The sequence below is a fragment of the Trichomycterus rosablanca genome, chromosome 4, assembly GCF_030014385.1.
Source record: "Trichomycterus rosablanca isolate fTriRos1 chromosome 4, fTriRos1.hap1, whole genome shotgun sequence".
Classification (NCBI taxonomy): Eukaryota; Metazoa; Chordata; class Actinopteri; order Siluriformes; family Trichomycteridae; genus Trichomycterus; species Trichomycterus rosablanca.
In genome coordinates this window covers 56,158,672-56,168,317 of record NC_085991.1, presented here as the reverse complement: position 1 = coordinate 56,168,317, position 9,646 = coordinate 56,158,672, and the positions used below count along the sequence as shown (strand labels likewise).

At 44.3% G+C, this 9,646-nt stretch overlaps 1 protein-coding gene across 1 annotated transcript in view; it reads right to left on the bottom strand.

Moving 5' to 3' along the window:
• Positions 1 to 339: 339 nt before the first annotated feature.
• The window catches only part of slc22a23 (solute carrier family 22 member 23), a 46,015-nt gene continuing 36,708 nt past the window's right edge, over positions 340 to 9,646 (bottom strand). The window contains exons 7-10 of the mRNA XM_062994596.1: positions 8,978 to 9,213; positions 7,719 to 7,751; positions 6,230 to 6,353; positions 340 to 4,360 (exon numbers count right to left, since the gene is read on the bottom strand). Of these exons, the coding sequence (XP_062850666.1) occupies positions 3,394 to 4,360; positions 6,230 to 6,353; positions 7,719 to 7,751; positions 8,978 to 9,213 (1,360 nt within the window). The 3' untranslated portion in view covers positions 340 to 3,393. The remainder of the gene's footprint in view (positions 4,361 to 6,229; positions 6,354 to 7,718; positions 7,752 to 8,977; positions 9,214 to 9,646) is intronic.

The window sequence follows — 9,646 nt, the reverse complement described above, 5'->3', positions numbered from 1 at the left end:
CCTGTGTTCTAGGGACTTACAGTTTTAGCTGACACAAATATTTTAAATTAGTCTGACATCTGATACATTTACTCTTAGTATAAGTTAATTTAATTAGCTTTTTTGACCCTTGTAAAGAGACCACTGTTCAATGTACCTTGCACTTATGAACAATTGTTTGTTAAGATGATCTTACTTAAAATTGGGTCCAAGTAAAATTTTTTGTACCCGCTAATATATTAATGATCAAAACAAGCTAATATTGCTAATCAGTTGCGTAATACAGCATCAGTGCACCTCGGTTAGCATGTTTTTATCATTCTAAATGCGATGCTAATGAACGACACACTGAATGCAGCAGACATGTTGGCGTGTTTATTCCATGCATAACACATGATGTAGCGGTTTTAGTCATGACACAAACGCTGACACACGTGTGCAGGTATGAACACTGCGCTAATGGCACGCTAACAGGAGGAGCTAAATCACTTAACATGTTACTTTTTTTTTCTCCTGCTGAGTAACAAACTCGTCACATTTAGCAAAAACATCATGGCTAATTATCAATACTTCACTTCCTGCTGCTAGCACAACACTCTTTTTTGACAGTTAGCAAATGTAGCATCAATTAAAATTAAAACATTTCATTAATTAATTCTATTGTGTTCAAAAGTCATAAAATTAAAATCATGTTACCGTATTCTTCAGATTATACGCCACCCTGAATTAAAACAATATACAAATGATGCTAACTTCTAACAAACCAGCAGCTAAATGTACTAGCATAACGGCTAAGGTGGGGATCTTATATTGTGTAGCATTTATCAGTGAGTCGATAAATTAGCTTGTTTTAGCAACAGTTCTGTTGTGGAATTACATTGTTGTTAGCTCATGTTCTGTTGCTAAATGTTGTATTTTTTTTTGCTAATGGCTAATTTAGCTACATAGCTGACTAACATTGACACAGTGCAAAGCTCAATTCAACAATAATGTGGTTTAATGTTTTGCTAATCTACATTATTGTTGAAATTTGTTAGTGTAGCGCTGCTTGTAGCTTAGGTAATGTTGCTATTATTTCAATGTTGGCAAATAAGAGCAGTATTTTATGCTAAAACTAGCACTAACTAATGAACTGGTTAATGATGTTAGCATATCTGACATGATTGAGGATTTGAGTAGCTGGTAGTTGGGTAATAATGATCAATGTTGCTAATGTTGAATGTTTATGGCTGTATTTTACATTAATTTGAGCTAAGCTAACGTTTAACTTCATCATTTAACTGTGTTTAGATGGATATTGTTAGCACAGCGCCGATAAAGTAATAAAATAAAATAAATAACAATAAAAGTGTTACGTTAAAAATCGTCTTTTTAAACGTGACACAAACTCCCATTTCTGAACCTTTGCTGCCCCCTAGAGGTGTAGTGATGAATCGCGTCCCTGTAAAGTTACTGTAGTTCTGCTAACCTGATCGTTCTGCATTAGCATTAGCACCTCGATAAGAGCACCGAGCTAACTGTAGACAGTGTAACAGTACTGTAAATGCTGGAGCTAATGCTAATGCTGCTTAGCTTGGCTCTATAATCTGAAGAAAACGGTAAATATGAATAATTATAATGAATTAATTATGATTTTAAAGAGAAACCGAACCGAATGTTTCAGCTCATTACAGAGAAACAAACCCAGAAACGCTTCACATCATCGGTAAAAACCTCGTTAATCACAGAAACATCGTGGTTTTATCGTTATTGCTCCCTCAGCTGTTACGAACCCTCGCCGACACCACGGTGTAATAAAATCATCATCGTAATAAAAACCACGTAAAGCAACAAGTCACATGTCACGTATGAACGATGACATCATCACGCCGCGTGTTTACATTAGTTCACATTAGCTTAACATTAACATTAGCATGCTCTGTCGCCGTGGTGATGAAGGGCAACACGGACAGCGGGAACGTCCCGAAACTGAACACCCAGTAAAATCATCTAATCATCCCTCAGTATCACACAGGAAGTAGAGGGTTAGTAGTCTGGGATTAGTGGTTTTGGGTTTAATGTGCAATGATTGGTTGTTTTTGTTCAATAGGTGGTGATTAGTGGTGGAGGTTAAGGGTGGTGGGATTAGTAGTTTTGGTTTATGTTGTAGTGATTAGTGGTGCAGGTTCAGGGTGGTGGGATTAGTAGTTTTGGTTTATGTTGTAGTGATTAGTGGTGCAGGTTCAGGGTGGTGGGATTAGTAGTTTTGGTTTATGTTGTAGTGATTAGTGTTGCAGGTTCAGGGTGGTGGGATTAGTAGTTTTGGTTTATGTTGAAGTGATTAGTGGTGGAGGTTTAGGGTGGTGGGATTAGTAGTGTTGGTGTATGTTGTAGTGATTAGTGGTGGATGTTCAGGGAGGTGGGATTAGTAGTTTTGGTTTATGTTGTAGTGATTAGTGGTGGATGTTCAAGGTGGTGGGATTAGTAGTTTTGGTTTATGTTGAAGTAATTAGTGGTGGAGGTTTAGGGTGGTGGGATTAGTAGTGTTGGTTTATGTTGTAGTGATTAGTGGTGCAGGTTCAGGGTGGTGGGATTAGTAGTTTTGGTTTATGTTGTAGTGATAAGTGGTGGAGGTTCAGGGTGGTGGGATTAGTAGTGTTGGTTTATGTTGTAGTGATTAGTGGTGCAGGTTAGGGGTGGTGGGATTAGTAGTGTTGGTTTATGTTGTAGTGATTAGTGGTGCATGTTAGGGGTGGTGGGATTAGTAGTGTTGGTTTATGTTGTAGTGATTAGTGGTGCAGGTTAGGGGTGGTGGGATTAGTAGTGTTGGTTTATGTTGTAGTGATTAGTGGTGCAGGTTAGGGGTGGATGAACTAGCATGTGTTTCCCTCACTTCTATGTAAACCGTTCCCAGTATGGGATTAGTGTTGAGTAAGGCTTCGGGGTTAGTGCTCATAGTGTAGTGGTTGGGATTGATGGTTAGGGTTCAGTGGTAACGGTCGAGTGGTTAAGGTTTAGAGGTTATTTAGGATCCGTTCCAACACTTTCAGACACGTGTGTAATGGAACACGCCCTTCCTGTGTGTACTGTATAATCCAGTCTGACTGGTTCGGGATGTTCGGGCGTGGCAGTGTGCTCGAGTCTTTAGGCCACACCCACTGTGTGTTCCGTTTAGCGTAGCATTTCAAACATCAAACAATGACTAACAGTTAAATTCCCTTTGGGCGTGTTTCAATTAGAATGAAGCACACTAATATAAAGTACACTAGGTCCCAGAGTTGGGACACAGTTCCAGTTCCAGATGTTCACTGCATCAGTGATTCCAGTGTGATCCAGGCTGCCATTCAGTCAGCATCCTGTACAGCACAGGTAAGCTCCTCCCCCTCCTGATTACGTCACTAGATCCCTTTGCAGTGGCTTGTGGGAGCCGTAAGGTCAGGACGACGCCCCCCCGTTAGCAGGGCTGATGGTACAGTCCACGGCTGAGTCTATGGGGGAGGAGACGGTGGAGTCCATGGTTACAGGGGGAGCTGGATCTGTCACAGTCAGGTCTAACGTCGGTTTTAAAGGGGCGGAGACTGGTGATGGGGGTGGAAAAGGAAGGGGGTCCGAGTCTATGGGGGAGGAGACGGTGGAGTCCATCGTTACGGGGGGAGCTGGAACTGTCACAGTCAGGTCAGGAAGGGGGTCCGAGTCTATAGGGGAGGAAGTCGTTTGGGGTGGGGCTATGTGTGAAGTGGGCGGGGTTACGGGCTCTGTGGGGCCCTCACTGGCACCTGTGGAAGAGTTGGTGTCATTGTCCTGCACTGATGGGAATTCTGGATGGTTGTTGGTATCTAAAGGAGGCGGGGTTTCTGATGTCTCAGGGGGCGGGGCATTGATGATGAGATCAGGAAGTGAATCCGTTGCAGCGGGACTCTCTGGTGTGGGGGTCGAGTCGTTGCATTTCAGGACGCTAAGTCTCACAGCGTTAAGGTCATTGTCCAGGTCACCTGGCTCGTCCAGGGCGATGGTGGACGAGGCGGTGGACTCCACCGTGGAAACGGCGACCGTGTGAAGCGGCGTCCCTTTGACGCTCGAGTTGTCGTCGGCGCGATTGTTGGCGTGGTCGTGGGCGTAGCTGCGGGCGTGGGCGTCGGGCAGCAGGTGGCGCTGCTCGGCAGGTTTCTTGTGAGGGGGCAGCAGCGGGTGGCGCGTGTACCCCTCACCCTCGGACAGAGACTCGGGGAGGGGCTGGTGCCGGGACTCGGGCAGCAGCAGGATGCAGATGATGCAGATCAGCGTACAGCAGGCGAAGATCACGTGGTGCAGGAAGTAGCCTTTCTGATTGTGTAGCTCCATGATGGGGGCAGTTAGCATCCCAAACCCGGCGCTCGCCAACACCAGGCCCAGACCGCCGCCCCTGATGAACACACAACAGAGAACGAGGGTTAGCATACAGTAACCAGGTCCATCAGCTGAGTACACAGGAATAATGAGTGACCAAACGTCCATGGCCACAACGTGGTGAAGTCAGATTTATTTCTATAGCGCTTTTTACAATGGACATCGTCTCAAAGCAACTTTACAGAATCCAGGACCAACAGACCAAAAGAAGAACTCAAGTGGTGGAGACTCAACCAGGAAACCAAAGAATATAGAATAATGATAATCAGAGGAAACAATCAACCGAAACTCAATTAAACAAGTGCACAAATAAATATCAACCCTGAAGTTGAGCGCTCTACCGACTACGCCATGTGTTGGATGGGCGAAGATGTGGAAGACAAGTCTAGGACCAAAGAGGAAACAAGAGAGAAACCTAAACAAGAAAGTAAAGGGACTTGAGAAGAAACAAAAGAGCAAAACGGTGTAACTCAGCTACTCAGTCCACCACAGAAGGAAAAGCTTGAGAAGTTCTCATGACAACCATAAAAAACTGGAGAAACCAAAAGCTGCTACATCCACAAGGGTTCTGAAATCCATCTTTGCTTCAAGTTCCAGTCTGTAATGTGAAAAAGCTCCTCCCTCTGTCAGTGTGGACTTCCTCTGGATTCTTTGGTGTCCTTCCACCTCCCTAAGACATGCAGTAGGTGGATTGGCTGCTCTAAATTACCCCTAAATGTGAATGAGTGAGTGATTGATGCTCTGTGATAGATGCTATAGTTTTATTACAGTCCATCATGTTCTTTATTTTCAGCAGGTTGGTTTATAGCACAATTACACAATACAGACAAAAGTATGTGGACACCCCTCCTCTTCACACCCTGGTCACCGAGAATGAGAGCCTTAAAGACTCAGACCAAGCGTCACCTTCACAGCTTCTTTCCCCCAGGCCATCAGCGTACCTAATAAGGACTACTCTCACATCCCTCCATTTATTTGTATATAGTAGTATTATTGTTTGCTGTTGTTGTTTTTCTTGAACCGAGAGGGGGGGGGGGGTGTATTTCAATTTCGTTGTGCAAGTGTACAAGTAAAATGTGCAATGACAATAAAGGATTTGTATTCTTATACATCTCTATTGCACAGTGCATGTTGCTATTCATGTCACTGCATCATTTCTTTATTCAATTCTATGCTTATATATAATATTCCTACTGTATTATTTATATTGTATTATTTTATGTACTGTATGTTTGTTGACACCTGCACCAAGAGAAATTCCTTGTACATCTGGTACTTTGTGAACAATAAAGAGTCTGATTTCTGGAGTTCAGGTGTGTTTTTGGCTAAACCCATCACTGACAGGTGTATAACATTAGTTAGATATAAATAATATACTCTTAAATTTGTGGCAATGGTTCAGGGAAGATCTTATTCATATTTCTGTTTCCTGTTGTTCTGAACATCAGTGCCTGGTCTTGTCCTGTCACTGACCAGTTAATGGTCAAGTGTCTACATACATTTGACCATGTTGTGTACTAACAGAGCTTCAGGAACAGATAGTAATATGCTTAATGTTGTGGTTGTGTATTTATTCTGCATGTTGTTTATAGTTCCACCAGCAGAGGGCGCTACATGACTGCATCCCATCGACCAGACACAGCAGATCAGTGCGGAACGATCTTACACGCAAAGGTAACTTTATAGCCATGATAAATAAAAACATTCGTATTATAAAGATTAAACACACTAAGGAGAAAGTAAAAATAACATTAAATTTATAAAATATAGACAAAGCAGTTCCATTACAGGTGTGTTTAAACGTCACACACACCCCCCCCCCCCCTGTACAGTAGTGTTGGTATGTTCCAGCCTACAGCGTGCAGTGCGGTGTGGACGAGCTCACCTGATGACCGTGGGGGTGATCTCAGCACAGAAGAAGATGCTCAGGTTACTGACGGCCTGAGAGGAGAACATGCCAATGATGGAGAACGCCTTGGAGAAGTTGGAGTTCAGAGTGTCTGATTCAACTGCAGGAGAAGAACCACAGGGGGGTCAGTCCATGAGCCGGCATGCTAATATGCTAAATGTTTACCTCAGAAAACAAAACAATGTAAACATGGTGCTAATTGAGCTTTAGGTAACGTTAACATGAATTAGCCGACGTGTTTTGGTCACAATAATGTTGTTAATGTAGTTTCCAAAAGTTTCTGGACATGCTGAAACATGATGTGTGATGTTTACAGTAATAATGTTCAGGGTTTTATTGTTTTTTTTAGGTTACAGTGACTGAAGTGGAATCAACTTTGTACTGAATCGACTCCAAAGCTCCAGAGTCGACTCAACTCCGATTCTTTTGAATCACAACAACGTGAAATGTGTAAATACAGTGTGTGTGTGTGTGTGTGTGTGTGTGTGTGTGTGTGAGTGTGTGTTTGTGTGTGTGTGTGTGTGTGTTTGTGTGTGTGTGTGTGTGTGTGTGAGTGTGTGTGAGTGTGTGTGTGTGTGTTTGTGTGTGTGAGTGAGTGTGTGTGTGTGTGTGAGTGTGTGTGTGAGTGTGTGTGTGTGTGTGAGTGTGTGTGAGTGTGTGTGTGTGTGTTTGTGTGTGTGAGTGAGTGTGTGTGTGTTTGTGTGAGTGTGTGAGTGTGTGTGTTTGTGTGTGTGTGTGTGAGTGTGTATGTGTGTGTGTGTGTGAGTGTGTGTGAGTGTGTGTGTGTGTGTGTGTGTTTGTGTGTGTTTGTGTGTGTGAGTGTGTGTGTGTGTGTTTGTGTGTGTGAGTGAGTGTGTGTGTGTTTGTGTGTGTGTGTGTGAGTGTGTGTGTGTTTGTGTGTGTGAGTGAGTGTGTGTGTGTTTGTGTGTGTGTGTGTGTGTGTGAGTGTGTGTGTGAGTGTGTGTGAGTGTGTGTGTGTGTGTGTGAGTGTGTGTGTGTGTGTTTGTGTGTGTGAGTGAGTGTGTGTGTGTGTTTGTGTGTGTGTGTGTGAGTGTGTGTGTGTGTTTGTGTGTGTGAGTGAGTGAGTGTGTGTTTGTGCGTGCGTGTGTGTGTGTGTGTGTGTGAGTGAGTGTGTGTTTGTGTGAGTGTGTGTGTGTGTGTGTTTGTGTGTGTGTGTGTGTGTGTGTGTGTGTGTGAGTGTGTGTGTGTGTGTGTGTGTGTGTGAGTGTGTGTGTGTGTGTTTGTGTGTGTGAGTGAGTGTGTGTGTGTTTGTGTGTGTGTGTGTGAGTGTGTGTGTGTGTTTGTGTGTGTGAGTGAGTGAGTGTGTGTTTGTGCGTGCGTGTGTGTGTGTGTGTGTGAGTGAGTGAGTGTGTGTTTGTGTGAGTGTGTGTGTGTGTATGTGTGTGTGTGTTTGTGAGTGTGTGTGTGTGTGTGTGTGTGTGTGTGTGTGTGTGTGGTACTTTACCAATATTTAGGTGGACGCTGTATTTTCCGAGCACTGAATCCACAAACAACCCGGAAACAGAGAAACACAAACAGAGCAAATAGATTACTGTCTAATTACAACCAATCACATATCAGCGTGTGTGTGTGTGTGTGTGTGTGTGTGTGTGTGTGTGTGTGTGTGTGTGTGTTGCACATCTGTTTCAAATATACTCTCTGCTAGTACAAAAACAGGACACGCCTAAACAGACTAACTGTATAACACTCACTGTCCATTATATCAGCTCCACTTACCATATAGAAGCACTTTGTAGTTCTACAATTACTGACTGTAGTCTATCTGTTTCTCTGCATGCTTTGTTACCCCCTTTCATGCTGTTCTTCAATGGTCAGGCCCCCCACAGGACCACCACAGAGCAGGTATTATTTAGGTGGTGGATGATTCTCAGCACTGCAGTGACACTGACATGGTGGTGGTGTGTTAGTGTGTGTTGTGCTGGTATGAGTGGATCAGACACAGCAGCGCTCCTGGAGTTTTTAAATACCGTGTCCACTCACTGTCCACTCTATTAGACACTCCTACCTAGTCGGTCCACCTTGTAGATGTAAAGTCAGAGACGATCGCTCATCTATTGCTGCTGTTTCAGTCGCTCATCTTCTAGACCTTCATCAGTGGTCACAGGACGCTGCCCACGGGGCGCTGTCGGCTGGATATTCTTGGTTGGTGGACGATTCTCAGTCCAGCAGTGACAGTGAGGTGTTTAAAAACTCCACTCACTCATACCAGCACAACACACACTAACACACCACCACCATGTCAGTGTCACTGCAGTGCTGAGAATCATCCAGCACCTAAATAATACCTGCTCTGTGGGGGTCCTGTGGGGGTCCTGACCATTGAAGAACAGCATGAAAGGGGGTAACAAAGCATGTAGAGAAACAGATGGACTACAGTCAGTGATTGTAGAACTACAAAGTGCTTCTATATGGTAAGTGGAGCTGATAACATGGACAGTGAGTGTAGAAACAAGGAGGTGGTTTTAATGTTATGGCTGATTGGTGAAAGAATGGGATGCTTAAATGGTCAGTGGTCAATGTCCACATACTTTTGGCCAGGAGCCTAAAGTTGAATGAATCAGTAGTGTGTTTAGGTGTGTGTATGAGTGTGTGTGTGTTTAGGTGTGTGTGTGTGTGTGTGTGTTTAGGTGTGTGTGTATGAGTGTGTGTGTGTGTGTGTGTTTAGGTGTGTGTGTATGTGTGTGTGTGTGTGTGTGTGCTTACAGTTGAGCAGACCGAGCTGCAGCAGTGATGCCAGTGCGGTGATGATCATGAACAGTAACAGTCCACCACGACGCCCCATTGTTCCCACCGCTGGGCACAGTGCCAGGCAGGTTGCCAGGGCGATCCCCGCCATGGTGTAATAATCTGCGTAGAAGTTGTGGAACATGGTGACGCGCTCCTCGTTCTGGTCCATCATGCTGCGGGCGAAGCAGTGGTGGATTCCATAGCCTGCTAACCTGCAGAGAGAGGAGCGAGACCAGATGAACTTCTTCTGCCTGGGTCTGAAACCATGCCCTAAGTCCTGTTTCTGCAAAGTGCATTATGGGTAGTTAGATGACTGTGGATTGGAAGAAACTCCTACTAAAATCCTACAGTCCTGCTCTTGTCCACTCAGGCAGATTCACTAGCCAGAACCTCTGGAACTGGTTCCTCACCACAAGTGGATGAGTTAGAACTTTCCAGAGATATTGCAGTGATGTCACCGTGATGTCCTGAACCTTTACTGAGTGGAATCACCCACAAGTCCTCACACTTTCATGGCCATTTGATGAAAAGAACATCTGAGACAAGAAGGCCTGGCTCACAATCGACATTCCAGTTCATCTCAAGGATGTTTAGTAGACCACTGGAGTTCCTCCACAGCAAACTCGAACCAAACCTGGTTTTGTG